This window comes from Mustela nivalis (assembly GCF_964662115.1).
Source record: "Mustela nivalis genome assembly, chromosome: 1".
Taxonomy (NCBI): domain Eukaryota; kingdom Metazoa; phylum Chordata; class Mammalia; order Carnivora; family Mustelidae; genus Mustela; species Mustela nivalis.
In genome coordinates, this window is record NC_139020.1 from 129,881,293 (window position 1) to 129,907,532 (window position 26,240).

The following is a 26,240-nucleotide window of genomic DNA, read 5'->3' on the forward strand; positions in this document are numbered from 1 at the left end:
AATGGGAAGTTTTGCTAATACAAAAACTTTTTTTTATTAAAGATTAATGGAAAGTGGAGTGGCCAGAGTGCTGGAGGATGTGGAAATTTCCAAGAAACTCACAGAAATAACCCCATCTACCAATTCCATATAGAAAAGACTGGGCCATTACTGATTGAGCTAAGAGGACCAAGGTTTGTGATTAAGTAACGTTCTTAAGTTAATATCTTCATGAGTTTAATGGAACAGAATAGGGTTTTGAAACAGACCTAGGCATATATAGGCACTTGATTAGTGAAAAAGATGGCATTGCAGAGGAGCAGGGGAAGGATAGGCTGTTGAATAAATGTGCTGGGATGGTTGGAGTATTCATGTGCCAAAAAGGTAATTAGACCACTTTCTCACATCAGATCTAAAAATCTATTGCAGTTGGGCTGTTAATAAAGGAGATATTTTAATGACTTCAGGATAAAGAAAAAGTTAAGACACAAAGAGCACATAGAAGGATTTGTAAATACTCTACACTAGTTATTAAAAAGAATCCACAGTTTAAAAAATGAAAGCTCGGATAGGCATGTCGTAAGAGGAACAATCCAAAATGGCTGATAAACTGTTGTAAGACCCAAACATTTTAACGACCCAAGTGTTCATCAGTAGCATTGAAGATTATAAAATAGAGCACTGCATAACAATGAAAATAAATAATAGCTACCCAACATGATGGATAAGTCTTAAAAACAATGCTGAGGAGAAGCCGTATATAATAGAACATCAACTATATGATTCCACTTAAGTGAGGAGCAAACAAAATGAAACTACTATTTAAAGATGCGTGCTTAGGTTGTCAGACTATATAGAAGCAAGAAAGTAGGGGAGGGGGTTGGGAAATGGGTGAAATAGGTCAAGGAGATTAAGAGGTACAAACTTCCAGTATAAAATAAGTGAAGGATGAAAAGTACAACAGAGAATATAGTCGATAATACTGCTGCACCATACAGTGAGTGAGTGCACCCACTGTGGTGAGGGTAACATACAGAACTTGTATCACTGTTGTACATCTGAAACTAACATATGTCAACATGCTCTTAAAGGAAGGTAGGACATTGTTAAATGTTAGCTCTGTGGGGACAGGGGCTGTAATGAGAAAGGCATGTACAGGGACTTCTACGGTGTTGAGAGTTGCGTTGATCTGGGTGGTGACGACCTATGTGTTCACTTTATGTGTTATGTAGGCTGTATGTTGTGTGTACATTGTATTCTATTTCTCAACTTAAAAAGGCTTAAAAAACAATAAAAATAATACTTCTAAGTAAAATTAGCCTTAATTTTGCCTCTTTACAAACACTAATCTTTTATAGACGGTTAAGCTAGTTTTCTGCAGTTTGGTAGGTGAAATAAGGTTATCTAGTTGTTGCTCTTTTGTATTCAATTCGTAGATTGAAGTAAAAGGATTTGACATAAAAGTGTTTGACAGTGTGTATCTTTTGCTTTCCCTATTCATGTCTTTTGCCCATTTTTCTCTTGGAATTGTCATGGTTTTCTTAACTTTAGGCACGTATCACATATTTGCAAGTATTTTTCCCCAGATCATTTTTTAATGTAGAGAAAATTTTCTTTTTAAAGTAATCCGATCTGTCTTTTCAGATTTATTTTGCTATGGGCAGGAAATCTCACCCCAGTATCAGATTTGTACCATATTTTTTTCTAGGTCTTTTGTGGTTTGCTTTTTACATCTAGATAGAATGTATTTTTATATTTGGTGTGAATACAGTGTCAGTTCTTTTTCCTAAATTTGTCACCTCCTCACCATCTAAATAATCCTTCTTTTCCCTACTGATTTGGAATGTCATGTCTACCATATGCTAATTACTTCTGTAAATTCAGATTTCAGGCTCTCTCCTTTTTTTCTGCAAAGACTGTATTTTATTATTTAAATTTGACAGTATTCTCCAAGAGCCTGTGGTAAAAATACTGTTTCTTCTAAAGTTTAATACTAATTAATCTTCATGGCTTCAATTAAAAAATATGAATATAAATCAGTATAAAAATATAAATGGCATCTTGTATAATTAAGAATAAAAACAGTATATGCATGTGTTCCACAGTGGTTTCCACCTCCTAAAGCTTTAGAAAGCACATACTCAATTTAATAATATATCTACACTTTAGTTATTTTTAGGTATATATTTGAGACTACTTAATAACAACAGTAATTGTTTCTTTTTATTGCCAGGCAATATAGTGTTGGATTTGAGGTTGTAACAGTGTCTGTGGTGGGAGATCCTGGTCCCCATGGCTTTCAGAGGAAGTCTAGTGGTGATTATAGGTAATGTTTGCATTTTGACTGCATCTGATTTATACTTTATTTTTTGTGGCATCATCTTCTGTAAACTTTGTTCTCATTTCCCTGCATATAGGTGTGGGTTTTGCTACCTGGAATTAGAAAATATACCTGCGGGGATCTACAATATCATTCCTAGTACTTTTTTGCCTAAACAAGAAGGACCTTTTTTCTTGGACTTCAATAGTATTATCCCGATCAAGACAACGCAACTTCAGTGATGCAGCTTTCAGCTTTACTGGATTTTATACTTACCAAATCAGCTCTTCAAATGAGGACAGAAATCCTCAGGACACCAAACAATCAGAACAGAATTAAATCTCTCAAAATGTTACAGTGGGATCTGGTGCTGCTCAAGTCAGAGTGTGTAGAATTGTATATAGTCAGAATTACTCTGAATCACTCAGAAGTACTATTTACATGGTTTTGTGTGTATAAGGACTTGGTTTGCATTGAGGGGCCCCACTGTATAAACAGACTGTGGAGGATTAAAGGTTAGGCTCAATCAGCACTGTATGGTGCCTTTACTAGAAGAGAATAGAGACCGGATAAGGGACATGACTTATATCCACTCAACTGGGTGGAACAGTAGGCTGGAATAATATTCTGAAATACTTACATTTGTCTTTTGGCAGAGCATGTTGTAAGTTAAACTTGCTTGTGTTGTGACTCTACATCTTGGGCAGCTAATTACCAAATGAATCATGTTACCATAACAGATTTTGTGTTACAATTTTTAATGTTTGTTGCCCAGATGTTATGAAAGAATAAAACTTTAAGAAATATTTTAACTTAGTTTACAATGAAGGTGGTTGAACTTAGGTACCTGTCTCCCATTAAATCATTTAAGGAGAGCTGAGATATATTCACTATTGCATTTCTTACTTTTATCAGGCTAAATGAAGGTAGTAAACTGAGACACTGAAGACATTACAATTTAGTTTGTATGGTCTTTTAAAAATTGCTCTTATAGTAACACTGAAAAAAAATACAATTGAAAATTTAGTATATGGTAATTGGGGTTGTATTTGGAAAAACTGCCAAGATACTAATGCCATGTATAAATTCCCAGTTTACATAGAAATCCATGAGAGCAAAATAATGCTCAGGATTTTAAACATCTGAAAATAAGGTGGAATTTTTCGTCGTCTCTACTTTATAATTTTCACCAGTTATTTTGTATTTCTGCTACCTTGATTTGAATAAAATCTTTATACTTATGGAAACTGCACAGTTTAACCTAGAGAGATTATTAAAAGGCTTCATCTAGTACATTCCATCTAAAAGAACTCATTATTTACATGACAGTTCAGGCTTCAGCAAATCTGTTTCATATTCAGAACAGTGATTCCACTTTGGTAAATATATAGTACTTTCAATTTTAAATGGATTCATTTTGTGGCCCTTCAAAGAAAAATTTAAACACATAATTGGAACATTTTATGTTAAAGATATTTGTACAGGATGCAAACAAATAAGACCTAATTCCTACCCTCAAAAACCGAATGTAGACCAACGTATATGGGTTTAATCTAATATTGAATTGTTATAATAGAGCTCCAGATATGGCGCTATAGATAGGAAAAAACCAGCCTGAATGTCAACCCGATGCACATTAGAATCGCCTGGGGGAACTTTTAAAAGTTCGGTACCTCAGGCGTACCCCAAATGATCTCAGGCTCTAAGACCGGCGAACAGCCGCCTTCTTGAAGCTTCCTGGGAGACTGCAGTGCAGCAGAGGTTGGGAAGCACTCTGACATGATCACATTGTCTTCATTCTCCTAAAGCTGCATTCTCCTTACTGCGCTTTAGTCACAGCGGAATTCTAACTTAAACCTTCATAGTTGGGGCTTAAATTATTAAGTTAGAACAGATGTCCACTGCATTCCATGCTCTTCCTTGTGGCAAGAAGGTTGCCTAGAATGGAAGATTTAGGCAACATCAGGGTTTCTTATTGGAAGACACACAAAAGTAAACATTTTCTTAAACTGTTTTTTATTACACTCAAGAAATTAAGACAAGTACAAAATAACCTTGTGATTAGGATACTGTATCAGTCATTAAAAAAGGAGAAAACACTACAGTATGAAGAGATTTACAAATGACTAAAATATACAAGCTGTGTCAGAACAGACAACTTGAAATGGGGTTGCTTTTCTTTTAGAAATGCTAAAGTTTTCTTAACAAAAAAGGACAAAAAATACAGTGCTCTAAATATGTGTAACCGTGAAAACATTAAAGGAAAGCAATCTTAACACATACTACTATTAGCATAACAGACTTCATTGCTTCTATTTAACAGCCTGTGCCAACACATGCCTACTCCCTTTCCTAGCTTTAAGGAACAATTCCCTCTAAGAAATACTAATGCAGCATAACCCTTAAATAATTTTATTTTTAAAGTCACAACCTACAGAGAAATTGACACTTTGTCAGTCTAGATATAACAATGGCAACCATTCTTCACATGCACTTCTCTTAATTCTTAAGTCCCATGGCTGGTGGGATAAGGTTTATGCTACAGACTCTCCTCCCCCACAGCCACAAATCGCCTTCTATGGTATGTCCCTGCTACCCTCCGTCCCTCCCATCCCCCACGTTGGCATTCACCTTTCCCACCCCAAAAAGTGCAGTTCATGGTGTAACGTTTATAGAAAATGGTTCTAATGGGCATACCAGCATATAGGCTTTTTTAAAAAGCCCTTCTGAATACCAGAGATGATGAAAATTGTGTTCTTGGATTTTTTTTAAGCCTTCGCTGGCCCAGAAAGGTGTATTCTGAATTTCTTTTTTTTCATTTTGATCCCCTGGGATATAAAGGAGACACATCTCCATTTTCCCAAATTGAGGGTAAAAGAAGGGAAAGAGAAGCAAGCTGTTGACCCCAGTTTGGCTCAGCTTCCCAGCCCCTTTCCTGGCTTGGGTTCTTTCACAGGAACTAGTTATTGCTTCCATAACACTGTTACGGGTAATATTCCACAAAGGCTGTGACCCTGGTCACAGTCCACTGCAACAACGCCTCTGCTCTGAAAAATCAGCCCAAGAGCTCTCTCCCAGAAGAAAACTCTTCAGCCCTCAAGGTCACAACTTCATTAGTGCAGTTTAGAGTAAACGCTTAAGATTTGGCATATATTAAATGATTATTGGCACAATGTTCTCCATACAGTTTTGTGTATAAATACTGCTATGCACTTGGGCCAGGGCTTTGGATGGATCAGCCAATCTGCACCATTTTTATGTCAGCAATAATCCCGTCTCTTCCCTTCGAGCACTGGAGAGAGAGCTGTTTCATCCTGTTTTCCAAGGCCTGGCCCTCGCGGGCGGTGCTACTTTGGCTCTTGCCACTGCCGCTGCTGTTGCTGAGACCTCGGTTGTTGTTGGCTTTGTCACTTGTTTTATTCTCTGCCCCTTCTGCCCTGTCTCCTAAAGAAATGTAAAGGACATCAGGTGAGTACTGACAATTCCAGGAGTCGCCTGGGCCTAGGCCATTGTAGCCCTCCAGAATCTCCCAAAATTGCCCGGCTATGCCTGTCACAGAGCCTTCTCCATCACGTGATGACAGACGGCTTTTATGGCTCAAGGCATTTTAGGTATTCCTTATCTTTAGAGAGGACTGGTCCCACCCTAACAGTGGGGAAACAGCTCGCTAGCACGGACTTGTGAAGAGGACTGCTGGGGATCAAAGAGAGAACTCAAACCTCCGTTTTTAAGAACCATTCAGGAGCGGAGCCAGGAGTGCCCAGAACAGTGGCTGGCATCTCCATGATCAACAGACCGCACGTTCCCAGAGGCCCCGTCACACAGCCCTGGGGCTGCCGAGACCTGGCAAAGGTCTTGAACAGTGCAGTGTTCTGGCTGCTGACGCAGTGCCATCATGTGGCCCAGGCACTACTGGTGAGAGGGCTGTAACTCACCTCGTTCCACCTCACACTCAGGGGAGGAGGCTCCACTGCACTCGCTGCGAGGGCCCAGTACCGGGAACATCATTCCAAACTCTGACAGAGACACGGGGCTGGGCAGATCCAGGCTGCCAGGCCTCACAGCTGCAGGGAACTGGTCAGGCATCTCGGATGGGCTTGTGGGCCCTGAACTAAAGCTGGATACCGACTGGGTTTCCGAGTCGTCTTCTGATACGAAGTTGCTACAGCTATCATCTTCAAAAGCCTCGGAGGCCACTAGGAGGAGAGAGGATACTGGTCAGAGGTTCTGACATGGAGCAACCTTGTTACTTCAGCCCCTCCAGAAGTGTGCCCCCCTGGCCAGCAGCCAGACACGGCCTTGGGACGGCAGAATCCCTGCCCCTGTATGCGTGCACTTGAGTAAAGGACTGACCCTCCCAAGTCTGCGCGGCCACAGCGGCCAGCCACTTGAAGGGAAGCAGCTGGGCCCCGTGGATATTCAATGTCCTTACGATAACTTTCTAACTCCTCCTCTGGAAAGTCAGTGTTGACTACCTAAAGGGCGAGGATAAATCAGCCCAGATCAGGGGCGTTTCTCCACCCCAGATCCACAAGTACAGAGGAAGAGAGTGGTCCTTTGGGATGCTCGCCGAACAAAGCTAGTAAGATGTGACAGCTGCTTCCGCATAGCAGAAGGAGCTGCGAGAACAAACAGTCCTGTATGGAGTATCTGCTGGGATCCTGTGATCTCCAGATTGCATAAAACTTCCCATCGCATGTAAGACACACTATTTGCTGCAAAAGGACAAAATTCCTTTACAACGCTCTTAGCTTGTGCCTTAATCATTTTGTAGATCAGAATAAGGCCCAGACGACAGTCCATTCTTGTGATCTGAAAGCCACTTTCACCTTTAACTCTTTTCCCTTCACCCTGCACATAAGCCTGCTTATTAGACCTTTCCTGTTCTACTCCCCCACCCTCCTCCCTCATCTTTAAAAACATGGTAGCATCCCCTAGAGGACCATCAGTGAAAAGTACTGTAATACTGAGGACAGAAAACAGGCTTATATTTGAATTAAGATCCTGTCTCCCTTGCTGTGTAGCCTTGGTCAGTTTACTTAACCTCTCTGAGCTTCATGTTCCTCTCCATGTGAGAGGCTGGATATTAGAGTACCTCACACATTACTGACGATCAAATTTTAGTTTCCTTTCCTTTGGGCCTGGTACTTAAACATTTGTTGACCGAATTTCAAAACTCTGGAGGATGGACCTTGGGAGAGCACCAACAGGGATTATTCCACAGAAAAGGAGAGAAAGAAGTGTACAAAGACAGTGCTGAAAAAGTTTTCTTGATTAGCCTAAAGGGAAAATGATCATTTTCTTTCACCAAACACAAAGAAAAACTCAAAATGGATTAAAGACCTAAATGTGAGACCTGGAACCATAAAAATCCTAGAAGAGAGCACAAGCGGTAATTCAGTGACATCGGTCATAGCAGCATTTTTTGAGACAGGTCTCATGAGGCAAAGAAAACCAAAGCAATAAACTAATGGGACTACATCAAAACAAAAAGCTTCTGCCCAGTGAAGGAAATAACAAAACTAAAGGGCAACCTACAGAATGGGAGAAGATATTTACAAATGACATATCCAATTAAAGTAAGTATCCAAAAATATATAAAGAATTTATACAAGTCAACACAAAAACAAATAATCCAATTAAAAATGGGTCAAAGACAGGTACAGACATTTCTCCAAAGAAGACATAACATATGGCCAACAGACACATGAAAAGTTGCTCAACATCGCTCATCATCAGGGACATTCAAATCAAAACCACAATGAAATACCACCTTACAACTGTCAGAATGCCTAAAATCAAAAACACTAGAAAAAACGTGTTGGCAAGAATGTGGGAAAAAAAGGAACCCTTGTGCCCTGTTGGTGGGGATGCAAATTGATGCACCCACTGTGGAAAACAGTATGGAGGTTTCTCAAAAAATTAAAAGAACTACCCTATGATCAAGAAGTTCCACTACTGGGTATTTACTGCCCAGAAATACAAAAACACTAATTCAAAGGGACACATGCACTCCTATGTTTACAGCAGCATTATCTACAACAGACAAGATATGGAAGCAACCCAGTGTCCATTGATGAACAAATGGATAAAGAAGATGTGAGGTACACACACACACACACACACACACACACACACACACACAAGAGTATTACTCAGCCATCAAAAAGAATGGAATCTTGCATTGGCAATAATGTGGATAGAGCTAAAGAATTTTATGCTAAGAGATGTAATTTGGAGAAAGACAAATACCGTATGATTTCACTCATGTAAAATTTAAGAAAACAAATGAGCAAAGGAAAAAAAACCCCAAAAACAAGAAACACACTTAGCTACTGAACTGATGGTTACCAGAGGGGAAGGGAGTGGGAGGATGAAGGAAATAGGAGATGGGAATTAAAGAGTATACTTATCATGAGGAAAAAAAATAAAATGATAAAGGGGGAGGGGCACAGCAAACATGTACCAGTTTCCCAACAGGTGGCCTTGGGAAAAAAGGTGTCTATAGTTAGACACCAGTGAGAGTCACCATTTTCAGACTTCTGGGTGCCTGCCATTATTTCATCTAATTCCAGCCTCCCCCCTACACAGTGGCTACTAGGTGCTCATACTCCCTACTTTACAGCTGAAGAAACAGAGTTGAGCCCTTGCCCACATCATGTACTAGGAGGACCCAGGATGTGAATCAAATCTGTGCACACAGTCCCTATCCAGAGGCAACTCTCCCTTCCTGCAGTACTTCTCAGAGCCCTGAATGTTCTCATATGTACTCTGAACATCAGGGTGAAAGTGTAACATTTTCCAAACTCATCCACCGCAGAACCCTGACTCTGAGGAACATTCAGTAGCACCTTTATAAATACAGCATTCCACAAAATGTGGGAAGCCACGAGAAATCACCACCTTTCTGGCCTGCCCAGCTCTGAGATCCTTCCATGATGGCAAGACAGCCCTGGAAGCAGACCACACAAGCTGCGTCATCTCCCACTTGCACACAAGCCCCCAGAACTCACCAGAAACAGCATCCGGCTCAGGCTTGCTCCCTGACAGGTCCTCTATAGACGTGCTGCTGCCCTCAGCCCCCACGCCACAGCCCCGAGGCCCCATGGCACTGGAGCGCCGCCGCTCGTGGATCTCATCTGAGATCATCTCCAGGTTCTTCAGGGCCGTCTTGTACTCGCCTTTCGCCAGGGCCAGTTTGGCCTGCAGGTCATCCACAGTCTTCTTCAGTTGCTGGTCAAGAGAACAGGAGGCCCGGTAAGTGGAGACAGCCCCTACTGGCCTTTCAAGGTTTCTGAATAACAAGTTTAAGCAATTTCTGCCCTTCCCTCCACTCCAAAGACTTCCCCGAGACATGAGTGATGGCCTGATTTCTCTTACCAGCTATCCACACGACGGATCCACACTCCCAGCCCCAACTCCTATCCAGGTGACAAACTCATGCTAATAACCTAACACTACCACTGGCAAGATAAACCCCATCAGAGAAAGAATGGGTGTCAAACTCACACACAAGTCCCACTTTCTAGCCATTTGGTCCCTTGTACTGTGGTTCTCAAACTTAAGTGTGCATCAGAACCCCCGGGAGGCCTTTTGAAAATACAGATGGCTGGGCTCACATCTGCAGTTTCTAATTCAGTAGATCTGCACGGGGTGGGGCTTGGGAAATCTGCACTTCCTAGGCGAAGCTAATGCTGGTCCCAGCAGCCCCCCGAGAACCACTGCCCTGCTACAGTGCGGAAAGCAACTGAACAGCACACTGAGAGACTGCAGACACCATTGAGGACCCAACCAAGGCCACTCTGAGGCCTGAAAACTCAGTAAAGAATGTGCTTCTCTCTCCGTTCTCCTCTTGTAGCAAATATGCCATGAGAAAGCCCACTGCCACATAAAGTGAAACTTCGCAGAAAAATCCCATCAACAGCAAAGCCAAAGAAGGCTACACGTACCTCAAGCTGCACGTAGTACTTTGCCTTGAGTTCAAAATAGGGCCTGGGGAAGACACAAGGAAGAACTGTAAGGGTGACATAATACAATGACCGCAGTGGCCACCAGAGGGCACACCCGGGGCACTAGCTAAGGCCAGCAGGCCATCCGTCCAGGATGTAAACGCCAACCACGGCATGAGATGAAGAGGATACTTGTGCCTCTGGAGCCTGATGGATACCGGCGTCAGTCAAAGCTGAGCTGACAGAAGGCCCATCTCAAGATCCGCCGAACCCACACACGTGAACACTTAACTCCTTGTACCCTGGTTCACTTTCCTCCCTGGGGGGCTATTCAAGGCCATACAGGGTGTGCCCAGCAGCCAGGGCAGCCTGGATTCCCTTCTCCTAAGGAGGAGATTGGTCCCCTCAAGACTGAAGAACAGATGAGGAGAAGGAGCTGCCTCAGCACACACCCTCCTCTACTGGGGTCACCCAGGGAGGAGAGAAGCACCATTCACCCATCGCCGAAAGCATGGGGGCTCAGACTGGTCCTCCTGGATTCTGCCCAGGACCAGAGGCATCAGTCTGCAGACCCAGCCCGGTCATGGGCGAGAGAGGACAAATGCTAATATTCTACTGGTCTCCGCTTTCCTGGCCAGTCAAAAGACCCTGGCTCTTTTTAGGAACTTTGGTGTTGAGCATTAAGAGAAGACCAGTGCTTTATTCTTGGGCTGTACACCTCTTGTGAAGCTCTTCAAAAGCATGGAGGCCCAGCGACTGTGAATGAAGCAGAGGGCTTGTCCCCAAGATCATTACTGTATAAAAATACATAGCAATCATGAGTAAAGCTTGCAGAAGCCTCCACTACCACCAGTCTTGCACTGTCTCATTGGCTCTTGGTCCACAGAGAACGTGTACTGTGCACACAGCTCACGCCCATTATGCTGACAGAAGGACGCAGCTCATCCACACTGTCCATGACAGAGCCAAGGGCACCGACTCTCCCAAAGCCCAGCCCCAGGCCCCAGCCAATGAGCCATGCAATGGTGCGCTTTTGAAATTCTTTTTTCTGTGTCTCCCAGGTCAGTCACAGCTGGAGCGGCATTTCCTGCCTTGGAGGGTTATAGAGAACTTGGAGGACGCAGAGGAGGTGGGCCCCTGGCTGCATGGCACACAAAAGGTGGAGAAGATGCCTGAGAGGAGGACAATCACCCAGGGCCTCGGGGTCCCACACGCCCAGACTCACTTGGACTTGTTGATGGCTCTCTTGAGCTTCTTCTCCAGCTGCCGCATACGGCCCATGGCCGCGTTGTACCTGGCCGCTGTCTCCTTGTGTACCAGCTCGCTCCTTGTCTTGGTCTGCTCCGCCTCCATGACCTTGAAACGACAGTAGATGTCAGCCTGGCCAGACAGTCTTTTGTTAGGGTATTTCCTATATCATTTTTAAAAATACTCTGAGGAGGGGTGCCTGGGTGGCTCAGTTGGTTAAGCGACTGCCTTCAGCTCAGGTCATGATCCTGGAGTCCTGGGATCGAGTCCCACATCGGGCTCCCAGCTCCATGGGGAGTCTGCTTCTCCCTCTGACCTTCTCCCCTCTTATGCTCTCTCTCACTCTCTCTCTCTCTCAAATAAATAAATAAGATCTTAAAAAAAATAAAATAAAATAAAAATACTCTGAGGAAATCAGGGGGCAGATGAAGAGTAAACTAAATTCCAAACAGAAGAGGATGCTCTTCTCTGTGAACCTGTTTCAGAAAAGTTTGGCCATGGCCATGCCTGGGCAAGAAAACAAGGAAAAGCAAAAATCAGAGAAGAATGAAATATTCTCTGATTGAATTGATGTCCACTTCCTCCTGATCAGCCCTCCTGCCACGAAATGGCCCCTGTGGACTCCTTGGCTCCTGCCCTGGCACGGGGGCTGATGGGCACACAAATGGGCCAACAGCCCCAGCAGGGACATCGAGGAATGGGGAGACCTCGCGCAGCCAGACCTGACCGCATCAGAATGGCAAGGCAATCCCCACATCAGCTTGTTGGCCCGTTCCCAGATATTCCTGCATTAGCCGGAATGGGGCAGGGGATCACAAAAGCATCCAGGATCCAGAAGGGGCAAACTTTCCATTTAAACACACGACTATCAAGTCACTCAGGTCAGATTCTGAGGTTCACAGACACACACGATCAGGAGACCTGTCAGTGTTCTGGCAGGAAATTGTGGTAGGGACATTTCGCTGAGCCTGTTGATAAAAATGAATTTATATAACCAGCAATTGGGCTGTCGATGGCCCAAAACAAGGCGGCTGAAAGGCACACTCCCTGACACATGGAAACGATGGTCCTTTCCTCTGTCACATAAAGAAAACAGCAGAACAGGCCTGCCTTGAGAGAGGAGGAAGGAGACAAATGGCGGACTGGGCCACGTAACCAGCTCACCAGTGCCTTCCCGTCTTGTAGTTACAGCTCACACACGTGTTCTCAGATGAACTGGAGAGGCAGGGGCAAGGCCAGGCTAGCACGGGAGAGGAGCCCAGAGGGCCCCGAGCTCATGGGTCACTCCTTCAGACGCCAGCAGGACGATTTCGGGGAGGCCCCGCCATGCCTTTAGTTTGGGGCGGCTGCTGCTTTCCCAACCCCCTCCCGTCGACAGCCAGTCGGCCCTGAGAGAGCTTATTTCTGCACTGACTTGTAAGACAGATTTTTTTGAAGTGTCAGGGAAAATGGTGAAAGACTCGAACGAGCATCAGAAACTGCCAGGTGTCCTGGCTAGCGTGCCCTTCCCAGTCATCCTGGGCTTATGCTGTCTTGGAGCCGTTTCACAACCCTGTACGTGTCAGAACACAGGCAGTAGGGCAGAGGGGTCTCAGCCTGGAAGTGAAGATGAGCTGCATCCCAGTGGAGAGGGGCTCCAGGACGGACCGCCCCGAAAATACTGACCCATTCTGCGTGCTTGTGAATTCATGTCAGCATGCCTGACTCTCTGTGCATTTCAATTTGTTTTATTACTGATTTCCTCTTTAATTAGGGAATTAAATAATATTTTGAATGTTTTACATTTATAGTTATCAGTTATGCTTTTACCTTTTTAAGAATATATGTATCTTAGCAAAGGCTTCGATGCTTGAGGTACTTTTATTATTTTTTTTTTTAAGATTTTATTTATTTATTTATTTGACAGACAGAGATTACAAGTAGGCAGAGAGGCAGGCAGGGGGTGGGGGAAGCAGGTTCCCTGCTGAGCAGAGAGCCTGATGTGGGGCTCGATCCCAGGACCCTGGGATCATGACCCGAGCCGAAGGCAGAGGCTTTAACTCACTGAGCCACCCAGGCGCCCTGCTTGAGGTACTTTTAAACAACAGAATTAAAACTGTCAGAGAAGGGAGGTACGAGGGAACTGATCTAAGCTGGCGTGAGGTGATGGGCTTGCTGAAATGACTTCTCGCCCAAGTCCAAGGGGCTAAGAAACCCTCTCCCTCTGCTTCAAACATAAAAGATTTCACAATTTCAAAACAAAGTACACAAAAACCATCCCACACCTGGACACTTAGGGAAACAGCAGTAACTCTTCAGTCATGTCTTAAATCTCAAGCTTTAAGGATTTGCTGGTATGACCTTCCTGAAAACTCAAAACTCCAAGCTTATGAGACTGATGAAGCCTTCTATTGGTGGAAACTGTTGCATTATGATCAGATGTGATGCAGGGTTCCTCTTTAAGGAATGGTATGAGAGCACTTTAAATAGACCTTTGCATAAAAAGCTGGGATTCATGGCTGTGGAGCAGGAAGAATCCCCACAAGCAGCAGGACCCACACCAGCTGCACACAGGCCCTCATCTCTCTCAGCCCCTACTCTGCAAAAAGAAGCCCGTCTGTCTGGAGTTAAACACCCAGGAAGCTCCAAGCACTTGGCAATATTGCCAGTGAAGACCGAGGAGGAGCCGCGTATGTCACCGTCCCCCACTTTACCCCTACCTGGTCACATCAGCGTCTCCCATCCCCATTTGTACCAACTCCCAGCTCTTGCAAGAAACCCCTCCAACCCCCAACTCCTCTTTCCGCCTCCAGGGAGAAAGTGACTGAGCCCACCCCTGTGGCTGCATGGTAATCAAGGAGCATCCCCCAACCCCACCCATCTGAAGCCCAGCATCAGGCACAAGCAATGGCAGGAAAATGGGAGCATGGCAGCCGAGGACCGGGGGCTCTGTTAGGAAGGCCAAAGCCACAGAGAACACCAGCAAGCCACAGAAGAAAGCAACAAGGTAGTCCCTTAGCACCTCAAGGTAGCCCCAGGCTGGACTGAGCAACCAGACACACGGCAGGGGCAACTCAGAACTGGGGTACACACTGCCATCGCCCTTGCCCTCCTCCAAGCCTGGCTTGATAGCTAGCTAGTCCAAACTCTGCAATGGCCTTTTCTCTTTATCCACCATCATTGTCACCTATGGTGTGCACAGAGCACACTGGTGACCAAGCTGTGGGTGGCCAACCTCACGGGCACAGGTGTAGCCAACAGTTGTGACCACCACTCTGGGCTGTTGGGAGGGCTTGACAGAAGAGGTGGCACGGGAGTGGCTTCTTCAGGGTGGGCGGCTGGGGGAACAGACATGAAGGGGAGGAAGCATGGCGGGCTGAACTGGGCTTTATCAGCAGAGGTTGCTGCCCTTCCCTGCATCCACCTTCTGGTCCCAGAGCCCCACCCACCACCTGCAGTGGGGTGAGCACGCAGGACTCAACAAAGGACAACCGGCAGGGCTCAGCTTCCCGCTGCCTCTCCTGGAGCTGGAGGGCTCCCAACGGAGCTAACCATCCAACAGGAAGAGAGTCTGGGATTCCGTCAGGATGGCCGAGAACCTTCTCCTCAGAGAGGGCCTGTTCTGAGGATGACCCACCGGCCATGTTCACTTCTGGGTGTGCCCACCTCAAGGTCTGTCCCAAGAGCCCAAGGACTGACCCCCGGGCCAGGGCCCAGTGGCAAGGTTTGAGGCCTGCTCAACCTGAGCATCCAGAAGCAGCACTGGAGGGGTCTGCAAGTGGGCAGCGGGCCCCGGAGGGGGCATGCAGGCCAGCAGCTGCCTGTGCTCAGGATCCAGGGGAAGACAAAGGTCTTTGCCTCTCCTCCTGGGTCAGCAGGACAGAGAGAAATGTGTCTCCAGGAGTGCCAGCCCAGCCACCTCCTGAAAGCCCAGGGCAGGTAGGCAGCTGGGTCCCAAAGGCCCCAGGGACCCTACCCACAGCAGTGCACAGTAGATGCACACAGCCGATGCTCCAACAGCCAGGCCCTCCTGCCTGGATCCCACAGGCACTGACCGGGTGAGCTCGCTGGGCTGGCACAGGCTCCTGGCCGGGCCCCAGGCCACCAGCAGCACTGGCACTGGCCTGACTCCTCAGAGCCCTGGGTTCCGGCTTTCCCAACTCCTCTGCAAACCCCAAGCCACTGCCCTTTGGCCCAGCCACCCTTGATGTCCCTGACCTGAAATCGGGGCCCTCCTGTCCCCAGGGAAGGCAGTTTCCTGGCCTTCTCAGAAGTTTGGCCACTGGTTCAGACTGTTTTCAGATTCTGCTGCAGAATCCGCTTTCTCTCCGCCATGCAGGAGACGGGTGGTGAGTACCCAGCAGTGTCAGGGAAGCTGGCCTCGACAGTTCATGTCTGCCACAGCAGCGGGCCTTGGATCCCTACAGCCAGGCAATGTCCACGCCCCTGGACCTAGGGCAAGAGGCTGGCTCCATGCCCCTTCCTCTCCAGAGGCTGCCTCCTGCCTGTCTGTGGCTAGGTAATGCCTCCCCATTCCTTCTTCCTCTCTCTGCTCTCCTCTGACAGTAGCAGAAGAGCCCATTCCTCTCTCCTCAGATGCCTTGTCTCCTCTCCTGACAAAAAGTGATCACCTTCCCACAAAGGCTGCTTCAAAGCCAAAATAGTGGAGGCTGGAGGAGGCCCTGCTGCCAAAGCCCCCAAGTAGTGAGCAGCAGCGACCCCAGGCCCTGTGTCCCCTGAAAGCCACTCAAGTGCAGGCTCAGCCCGCTTGGCGCTGCCTCACCGGCTATGGCTTCTAACTCCAGCTCTGTCTCTTGCTGGTATCTGTTTCAAACCCTGCTTCTCCCTCAGGAGTTCATGCCTATGCAACCATGAAGGAATCTGGGGAAGAGAACTGGAGCCCCAGGGTGGAAATCCTGCCTGTGAGCCAGAATGCAGTGGTCCTCCCACTACCAAGAAACCTCCAGTGACCTTTGTGAGCGCACACTTCAGAGGACACTCCCCAGGCCCTTAGGAGCTCGGGTGACCTCAGGAGGCCCAGAACCATCTGGTACAGCCCCACAAGTTGTGTACTGCCCAACCTCAAAAAGCATCACTCTCAAAGAGGATGGTATGAATGGTGCTCCCAGGAGCTGTACTGTGTGCAGGTCCTAGGGACACCTCTTCTTGACCAACCATTCACCATCCACACTAGGGCCCCGGGTCTTACAAAACAGGTTAAAAAAAAACAGTCATAGACATGTTTTGTTCATTTTTAAAGAATAAAGAGTTTCTGAAATGATTTCTTAAGGCTGATTTAGATCTCCAGTTGGGGTGGAAGGAGGGCAAAAGGAAGAGCAGGCCTTTTATTTAATTCCTTGGAAGGAGCTACCTTTTTTTTTTTTTTTTTTTTGGTCCTTTCCACATCTGTCAGACTTGTCAATTGTCAATTTCAATTCCAGCTTCTACTTTGGTTTTTCACAGGCTGACCCAAAAAAGCTATTCCAGCCTGTGTTTGACTATCTTGAGCATCACATCCACTAGGGGGCAGGAGGCCCAAAGTCACAAGAGGCCAGGCTGGGGATCCGGGGCTTCAGGGTAAGGTGGTTCAAAGATGTGACTTGAAATCATTTGTGTGTCAGGCTTTCTATTTAGGGAAGCACAAGACGTGCTTTAATTACCAGATCCCCTAGGACTTGAGCCACTGTGGCAAGTGACACTGAAAAGGGAGAGGCTGCTGGCATCATTAATTCCTGACTTTTCTATTCTAGCCCCACAGGGGGCAAGATCCAGGGGGGTTGCAGCTCCCAATCCCCCTCTACTTCGCCCCTCCATCTAAGGTCTTTGCTGGAGCTGCTGAAGCCAGAATCAGCTCTGCCACTCACCCTGCAGCAAATCAGCCTGGAGAAGTGGATAGGTATTCAAGAATATTCTGGGTGACTCCTAGAAAACCCAGTGGAGTTAGGTAGAAGTAACAACTCTAGCTGAGTGAAGCAGCTGTCTTGATTCTGAGCAATGTGGCAGAGAGTGGGTCATGGGAGCTGGTAAGAAGCCAAACAATAATGGCATAAAACCTGGAGTCAAATCAGGGTAAAGATCACACACAGCCCACTTCCGGTTCCCATGCTGGCTGCTGCATTCCCAGCCCAGCCCAAAGGCCAGACATGAGTGCCCCCTGGGTTCTGGCCTCATCTATCATGGTCCCTACCTTCCACTAACAGCACACACACACCCCAAGTCCAGGCCCCACACGGTTTGGGGCTGTTAATGAAAGTCTTCCACCTGGGATTCTAAACTCAGCCACTTCCCCTGGAACTTAGTGGGAACGGGCCCTGGAAAATAACATGCTCCCTCTGGAAAGCCCAGTCTACAGTCAAGACCTTCAGGGACCATCTGAACCAGACAGATCTCAAGTGACACAGGGAAGGAAGAGCTATACCCGTTACTGGGGGACTGTCACTCTGAGAGTGGCTTTGTACCAGGCCAGCAGAGACCACACGGGAAGACAACCTGTGACTTTCAGGGAGTGTTTCTAGGCAACAAGCCTGGTGTCTGTCTCCTCTGCTTGGGGGAACCCCCAAAGGGAACCCTGGGGAACCCAGGGCTCATCAGGACCAGAGGGGCAGTGTGGGTCACATGGATGAGGGGAAGTATTAAGGATGCTCCCATGAGGGGGAGGCCCCCGATGCTCACACACGTGCAGACACCTGCAGACACGGACACATGCTGGCAAACCAGGCAACCCTCCCCACCCCCTCCTGCAGGCGCCAGGCAGTGACTCATACCCTCTGGGTGGCGTGATTCAGCATCTCCTGCCAGGCTGAGTCAAACTGCCGCTTGTCATCCTCCAGCAGCCGCTGTTCAGCCAGGGAGATGGTTTCCTTAGCGGCACGGAGCACCTCGGTGGCCCTCTGGAAGTCCTGTGTGGCTTTCTGAGCCTCCAGCTGAGCCTGCACAAGAAAGAACCCTCATGAGGTCTCAGGAAATGGCAAGGACCCCCTCTGGCCCACCACACCTTCCAAGAGATGAGCTTCCTGAGGGCTGGGACCTGCCCCGTCCATCTGTGCCTTTGCAAGTGGGAACAGTCCTGGTAGCCAGAGGGTCTCGTAAATGCAAGACAAGGGGACAGGTGCCAGGGAGGCAAGCAGAGGAGTCACAGGACCCAAGAGACCAGATAAACATACCAGCTCTTGGTCAGAGTTGAAGATGGCAAACCACAGGTATGGCCCCCCGTGGCCTTTCACAGAGCTCTCATATGCTGGTGAGGCCAAGGTGGACAGATACAGTGGTCCCCAGTGCCGTCCCTGCTCCGATCCATGGCCCAGTGCAATCAGGTCAGAACCAGAAGGGCCCCTGAAGATCACAAATCCAACGGCTTCATTCTACAGGTGACTCCCAGAGACCCAGCCAGGCCACCCAGAGAGGGCGAGAAGCCGAGCTGCGACCGGACACCAGGCACTGCAAAGTCCCACTATGTGCTGTCACTCTGCCAGCCAGGCCCTCACACAATTCACACTCACTGACGGTGATCAGGAAGGACTGAACGGTCACAGCACGGCCCCTGCTTTCCAGGAACGTCAAGTGGGAGAAGGCGCGTGAATCGTAGCAGACCATACATTGGACCGCCACCAGTCACGTGTGGCTAGCAAGCATTTGAAATATCCTTGATCTGCATGGAGTGTGAAGCACCCCCAAATTTTAAAGACTTAGTACCAAAAAAAGAAAACTGTCAATAATCTCAATTTTTGTAATGATCACATGGGGAAATGATAGGATTTTGGATGTACTTGGTTAAACAGAGTATCTTAATAAAATTAATTTCAACTATGTGTTTTGACTTTTTTTTTTTTTTACTGTAACTACCAGAAAATTTGAAATTACATAGTTGGCTCCCAGTCTACAGCTTTTGGAGAGTAAAACATCTCGCCCCAAGAGCGGCCCATGAGATCGCATCAGGGATCAGCAAGACAACCCTCCGGTACCTCCCTCTGAACTTCCCAGCAGAGCACGAGCAAGCAACTACGAAATACTGGCCTGCGGCATCCAACCCACCCACCCTCAGCTAACCCGATCAGTTATACAAACCCTGGGGACATCCACGGGGAAGCCCCTGGGACTCAGGAGCCAGGGGAACAACAGGAGCCCCATCCATCCCCAGAGTCTCATGTGACTTAGAGGAAGTCTTGGAGAACCACAAGACAAAGAGGGTTAAGGGAAACAAAACAGACTCGGAACACACCAGCCCCCAAGGCAAGGGACAGCATGGGTGCCACTCTCTACCCTGCAGGGAACAGTGGACACAGGCTGTGTCCGACCCTCCGGGAGGACGATATGGTCAGGACACAGACACAGGCATGGAGAGGACACCCAGAATCTGTCCCACACAGCTGTGTGCCCCAGAGCACCGCAGGAGGGAGGGCGATAACGGACAGCAGGAGGGTATGCAGGACAAATCACTTCAAGGAGAGGGAATTCAGGGCTACTTCTTTGAAAAGAGGATGATCTGGAACGGAGGACTGGAGGACTGAAGGACAAGACGACCTGAGAAATGCAGGGTCGGTGGGGGGCCAGGAAGAAGCAGTCTTGTGAACCACAGTGTCTCCAGGAAACCCTGATGAAGATGAAAATCAAAGTTTCAAAAGGTAGAGCACTGAATAATGCATGGCATAGCTGAATCTTTATATCACACACCTGAAACTAACACCACACTGGAATTAAAATAAAAACAGAATAAAATAAAATTTAAAAGATAAAAATATGTATATTGCTATTAAAAAAAAACAAAAAAAGCCTTCAAAAAGGAATCAAGAGTGGGCCTGAATGAACACCAGACCAACACTTCAACCAGGCAGCCTGCCTACCTGCGGTGGACCGCTGTGTGGCCCCGGGCCAACGGCCATGCAAGTGTGCCTCTGCAACACGATGGGGACAAGGGGCCCAGCCCTATAGAACTGACCAGCCCACCACAAGGGAACAAGACCACACAGACGCACAGCCCCCTCTCAGCACAAGACATGTCGCTCCAGCCTCCGGACCTGCAGGCCAGGCTGGGGATGTCCCGTGAGAGGACAGCCCTGGTGGGGCTCTTGGTCTGCCTAGCTGCACTCCAGGGCAAGTAGGATGACACAGGCACTTGTTGCTTCGAAGCTCCCACCACCTGCCCCACAGACCACCTACGGGCCTCGAATTGACACCATAATTAATCCCAGGGGATTCTAACATTTTCCAAGGTGGGATATATATTTGTGTTTTTTAGGAAATTTTAGTATTTCAATTCAGCAACATTTAAGGGTAATCTCTCTTCCCCCAGATCTCCCCCGCCTAAATTAGGAAGCTTTTTTTTTCTTCAAACAAATTAAAGAAAGAGGTGAAATGCGGCCACTGTACCACAGACCCGGCCCCCACCCCGCCTGCTCTCTTGCATCTGATGAGTTTAAATAAAGGGGCCCGATCTCTACAAAGACGGGGAAACAGAGGCCCATCGGAAGGGCCTTTAGAAGAATATGCTCTCTGTCAGGTCAGTGGAGTTTCTGGATTTTCCACGAGGCTCCTATGCTCCTCTATGGTATTATCAGAAACGTGCCTGCCTTGTCTTATCAACGATCTAATATCGAGGTTGACGAGGCATCGGTCAACCTTTTACCCACAAAAACGACAGCATCTCTCCATCGCTTGCCCACCTACTCACTCATTCAAGTAAGTGTTGGGTGGCTCTTCAGCACCACTGTCTGTTCTCTTCATCTTTCCTGGGAAGAGAATCTGTATGTCTCAGGGTGAGGCAATGTGCCAGTTAAAGAACCTAACTGCCCATCTGTGAAGAAAGCTAGTGCCCTTCTAACTCTTAGCTAGTGAGATACAAATGGATACTGAGTGAGCCTTCCAAGAGGGCTCCTTTGTCTTTCCATTTTGATAGTAACACAATGGCTGGTGCTTCAACAGCCACTTGGGGTCATGAGGCAACCTCCTAAGGATAGAATAAAAGTAAGTTAGGTCCCTGCCCTGGATTATCTATCTCCTGAGTTTTTAAATGACTGAAAAAATAAAGGTGCACATTTAAGCCAGTTTTCCATTATATTCAGCCAAACTAAACCTAAATGATAACAGATCTCCCTCTCTCTACAGCTGAGCTATTCTGCAAACCCCACAGAAGTGACTACAGCAATAGCATTGACTGGTTGAATCTCCCTCAACTTCTTTCTGGCTGCTCCCAGCCCATTTTACTACTAATAAGCCTGAAAAGCCAACCTTTTGGAGATTCCTAAGGAATCTTAGAGCTCATGGCCTCTTTGTAAGGCATTTCATCAAATATTTTTTAAACCACATTCACAAGGAAAGACCAGACAGGTGCACGCACAAGGAGAGGGAGCATTCTATTGTACCCTTGGATGTAGTACATTCAACATTGTTGAGTAACCTCCTGCAGACTAATGTCTGGAGGGGAGGGGCCCACCCCAAAATTAGGGGTTCCAATTCAATCAGGAAAGCAGACATGTTCAATATAAGATAGACAGTGACAGTAACAGAGGTATAAAGTGCTACGGGATAATAGAGAAGAGAGAATGATTTGTCAATGTTTTCCCAGGAAGACCCATCACGGGAGAGGGTGTCAGGGACCCAGTCAGGTCATGATAATACAGGAGGCATCCATGAGTTTACACACACATCTAACCGGAAGGGACTTAGCTCCGAGATTGCTTCCCAGTGTCCGAGATTGTTTCCCAGTGTCCTAATGGGACATATGACCTCAAAATCAGAAGCTGACTTAGCAATCCCAACAGGGGCTGGTTAACAGGTTCTCACTGATGTATGAAGGAGGACACCCAGAAATCTTGGGCACAACCAATGCCAACAAGTTTTACTTTCAAACTCTAAGAAAGGACCCAAGCCCTAGTATTAATAGATTACTCCTGGTGTATACAAATCAGGTGGTGGTTCTCCTAGCAGAAAGCCCAGTTAGCAAAGTGAAGGGCTGAGGCTCTGCTTAGAAGAGTACTGATGTGGTAAACATTGGGGGAGCTGGGGTTTAGCTACAAGGTGCAACACAGGACAACTACGAACATCTTCATGACTCATGGATACTAACAACTTTCATGGAAATAGCTCGCTGGAAAAAATGAATTAGCTTAGTAACCTTCATTAGACTCTGGCCTGGGGTCAGCTGTGACTGTGAAGGCCTCACATGTGTGGGTGTTCCACAGTGTCATCAACAAGGGGAAAGGGGAGCAGAGTGGAGAGGTCCACCAGTGTCAAGGCTTCCAGGAGAAGGGAGAGGCCACAATCCCAGCTGCTACTAGACTTCCCCCACAGTCCATATTTGGGCTCAGGAAAGACCAAGAGCATCTGGACTTTTGCAGTGGTTGCAACATAGGGTCAGGGTAGAAGGAAGTTTAAAGATCACGCAGCTCAAGGCCTTCATTTTTCAAAAGATGACCCAAAACGCAAGACAACTTGCTGAATGTCCCACCGCTATTTATGCCTGGCCACAGCCAGGAAACCAGAGCTTCTGACCCCTAACCGTGGCTATTTATGCTCTACTTCTAATAGGAGACTTCAGTCTACCTTTGACCCATGGAAACCAGATAGTATCTCTCCATCACTCTACCTCCGACCTGCATAACTTTGGCAAGGACATAAACATCAGACAATCAGACAGTCTACCTGTAACTAACAGACATCAAGAGGAGATGATCAGGGGGGCAAAGATGAGATGAGAATTCAAAGCGTGTGTGGGACTGCTGCCTCCCACCTGGGGCTCACCAGGCACACCAGCTAGTCAGCTAAGGAAACGGGAAAGGAGTCTTCTCACACATGGCTTCTCAAAGCCATGCTCCAGCTGCGAGTTGCTCCAAGTCACGGAGAGTACCCCCACGATGAGACCAGTCTTGTACCTGAGTACTAGCAAATCCCAAAGGATGGACACAGATGGTTGTAAGACGGTAATGACAGCAGTTGCTGTTTGAGCATTGACCCAGACTCAAATAACGTAGGAGAGGTATTCTGAATACAGGGCCTCATTTCAATCTCAAAATTCCACTGTGAGCTCAGTCCAGTTATCATTCCTACTTTATAAAGGAGACCAAAACTCAGAAAGGTTAAATAAATTGCCCCAAATCACACAGTTAACAAGGGTGAGATCAAGCCTCAAAGCCTGAGGCTTCATTCTGGACTTCTATTAAATACCACCTGCTGGGACTACAAACTCCTCACAAAGACGTCAAGTTAAGTTTGGTCTTAACCCCTACACCCAAATCAAGGCCACACAGGCCACTGCTAGAGAGATCCAAATAGGTAGGGGGCGTGCAGTGAGAAAAGAGGTCAACCACAAGGACAGCACACTGCTCCCCCCAGAGTGCACGCAAGGAGCCGGTCACTGCCGTCTGAGCACAGCGCTCGCAGTGAGGAGCCGGCCTGCAGACAGCAGGGTCCAGAAGCTCATCCTGCATGCCCTTTGAATTGAACTTCTCCCACTGCCCAGTGCTATTTCCTTATCTGCTTTTGGGAACAATTTGGGTCCCACTCACAGAGGAGCGAGGAAGAAGGAAGAGACACAGGGAAGTGTCTGTCAAAATCACACACACCCGGGGCACCTGGGTGGCTCAGTGGGTTAAAACCTCTGCCTTCGGCTTGGGTCATGATCCGAGGGTCCTGGGATCAAGTCCTACATCAGGCTCTCTGCTCAGCAGGGAGCCTGCTTCCTCCTTTCTCTCTGCCTGCCTCTCTGTCTACCTGTGATCTCTGTCAAATAAATAGATAAAAATCTTAAAAAAAAAAAAAAAAATCACACACACCCATTCCAGGTCTAGGCCCTCCTGGGAGTGGAAGCACTTACAGAGCAACCAGTCTTCCAGAAACCCCTGGGTGCTGTGCATGAAAAGGAAGATATGGGAATCCCCCATTTTCTTCTAAAGAGGGTAGAAAAGACACCTACCTGAGGGGAAGCACAGGCTGCCTAGAGTAGGAGGTCAGCGACGACCCTTCCACAAACATAGGGCCTCAGGGCACCAAGGAAAGGGAGGCCCAGCTTCTCCTGTTGGGTCCATGCTCTGGCTGGGCTGGCCCTGACGCCCACAGGCATCAGGACACGGTCACTGCACTGAGCAACCATTGGCAGGGGACCCTCTGTCCTTGCTTTTTCAACTTTTCTCTTTGTAAACTGGATATGGATTTTGTCCTCGCCTCTTCATAGTGAGTGTTGTCTGCCTCTGTCCTTGCTTTTCCAACTTTTCTCTTTGTAAACTGGATACGATTTTGTCCTTGCCTCTTTATAGTGAATGTTGTCTGCGCTGCTGGAAAGAACCCGTCTTCCATCTAGAAGCTCATGAAGAAAAGTCCCAGATTCCTCTCTAGGCCATCTGAGGAAAACAAAACCTTTGAAGGCATGATCAAAACCCTCACTGGCCTCGGTGACGAAGGCACGTCCAGGACGAACATCAAAGAGGACAACTAACAGAGGCATCCGTTCTCTGTGTGATTCAAGCTCTAGTTTGTTTTGCATGTATTCTGGGCACTCCTAGACATCAGCAGCTGCCAGACAGTCTGAACCTCTCAATTCTGAACACTTCCAATCCTTCCACCCACCCCCTCCCCCACCCAACCAAACTTCAGTCTGAGGTTAACCAAAGGGTGGCCGGAGATAGGAGCCGGCCATTTTGACGAGGCCATTCGGCTCCCGAGGACATTTTGGATACAAACATTTTCATCAGAATTACCCCAGTCGATACATTTTCATTTGAAAGCATTTTCTACAAAAAATTCCATGAGGCCCGTTCAGTTCCTTGATCATTTTTCATCTCCAGTGTTTCTAATTTTGTTCGTTTTTCTTTAGTCAAAGTTATTTTTATCAGAATCCATTCTTTTCTACTTCAGATCAATAAATTTGATTCACTGAACGGTTTCACCCATGTCACACTTTATTAATTACAGCTTGTGCCATACAGCTTTTCATTCTTTCTCTCAAACTCAACTTTCCTAGAGCAATTTTGTACACACCTAAAAATCTGCTGAGTCTATGGGACAATTTTCACTCAGTCCCAACTCTTCTCAGGTATAGGATGAGCCCTAATCAGTTAACAGTAAACTGCATAATGCAGGATATAGTACATGATATAGATTCTAAATTAAACAAAAGGTCCACAGTATGTATCTGTGAAAATCATGACAAGACTGTGCGCGGTTCTGAGACAGAACTTCGGGCCCGCAGCTGTTTCAGAGGACAGACCACAGAGCTCTTTAGGAGATCCCAATGTCAAAGGAACCTCCTGGGATTAGAAAAACCAAGATCAGATCAAGTTCTGTCCTGAGGTTAAATATCAGCTGTTTAAAATTAAAAGGTAAAAAGCTATTGTCAATGTTTAAAACAACATAGCAAGAAAGGAGGAGAGATGGGTGCGGTGGGGGGGCAGTGGCGTGGGTAAGATTTGCCAAGGCTTAATCACCCTAGAAACTGGATGAAGACTATATGGGGCTCTTTTCACTCTACTTTGTGTTTGAAATTTTTTATAATACAAAGTAAAAAGGAAAATGTTATCGTTTACAATTACCTCCTTAGGGTTTTCTAGAACTGCACTGTCTAGTACAGGAGGCACAGGCCACATGTGGCTATTTACATTCAAATTCATTACAATGAAATAAATTAAAATATCAGTTTCTCAGTCACTCCAGCCACATTTCTAGTGCTCCACGGCCACACGTGGCTTGTGGCTTCCACACTGGACAAGGCAGATACAAAACATTTCCAACATCACGGAAAGTCCTTCTGGACAGCACTGGCCTAGATACTGTGCAAC

At 47.0% G+C, this 26,240-nt stretch overlaps 2 protein-coding genes across 3 annotated transcripts in view; one reads left to right on the top strand and one right to left on the bottom strand.

Moving 5' to 3' along the window:
- Positions 1 to 3,592, top strand: part of CAPN7 (calpain 7) — a 42,561-nt gene extending 38,969 nt beyond the window's left edge. For both annotated transcript variants that reach the window (XM_082684574.1, XM_082684575.1), the window contains 3 exons: positions 43 to 173; positions 2,213 to 2,305; positions 2,397 to 3,592. In XM_082684574.1, coding sequence (XP_082540700.1) covers positions 43 to 173; positions 2,213 to 2,305; positions 2,397 to 2,541 — 369 coding nt within the window. In that variant the 3' untranslated portion in view covers positions 2,542 to 3,592. The remainder of the gene's footprint in view (positions 1 to 42; positions 174 to 2,212; positions 2,306 to 2,396) is intronic.
- Positions 3,593 to 4,298: 706 nt separating this feature from the next.
- SH3BP5 (SH3 domain binding protein 5) overlaps positions 4,299 to 26,240 on the bottom strand; it is a 72,037-nt gene continuing 50,095 nt past the window's right edge. Inside the window, exons 4-9 of the mRNA XM_082684724.1 lie at positions 18,240 to 18,404; positions 11,474 to 11,604; positions 10,249 to 10,291; positions 9,313 to 9,532; positions 6,235 to 6,495; positions 4,299 to 5,743 (exon numbers count right to left, since the gene is read on the bottom strand). Coding sequence (XP_082540850.1) covers positions 5,535 to 5,743; positions 6,235 to 6,495; positions 9,313 to 9,532; positions 10,249 to 10,291; positions 11,474 to 11,604; positions 18,240 to 18,404 — 1,029 coding nt within the window. The 3' untranslated portion in view covers positions 4,299 to 5,534. The remainder of the gene's footprint in view (positions 5,744 to 6,234; positions 6,496 to 9,312; positions 9,533 to 10,248; positions 10,292 to 11,473; positions 11,605 to 18,239; positions 18,405 to 26,240) is intronic.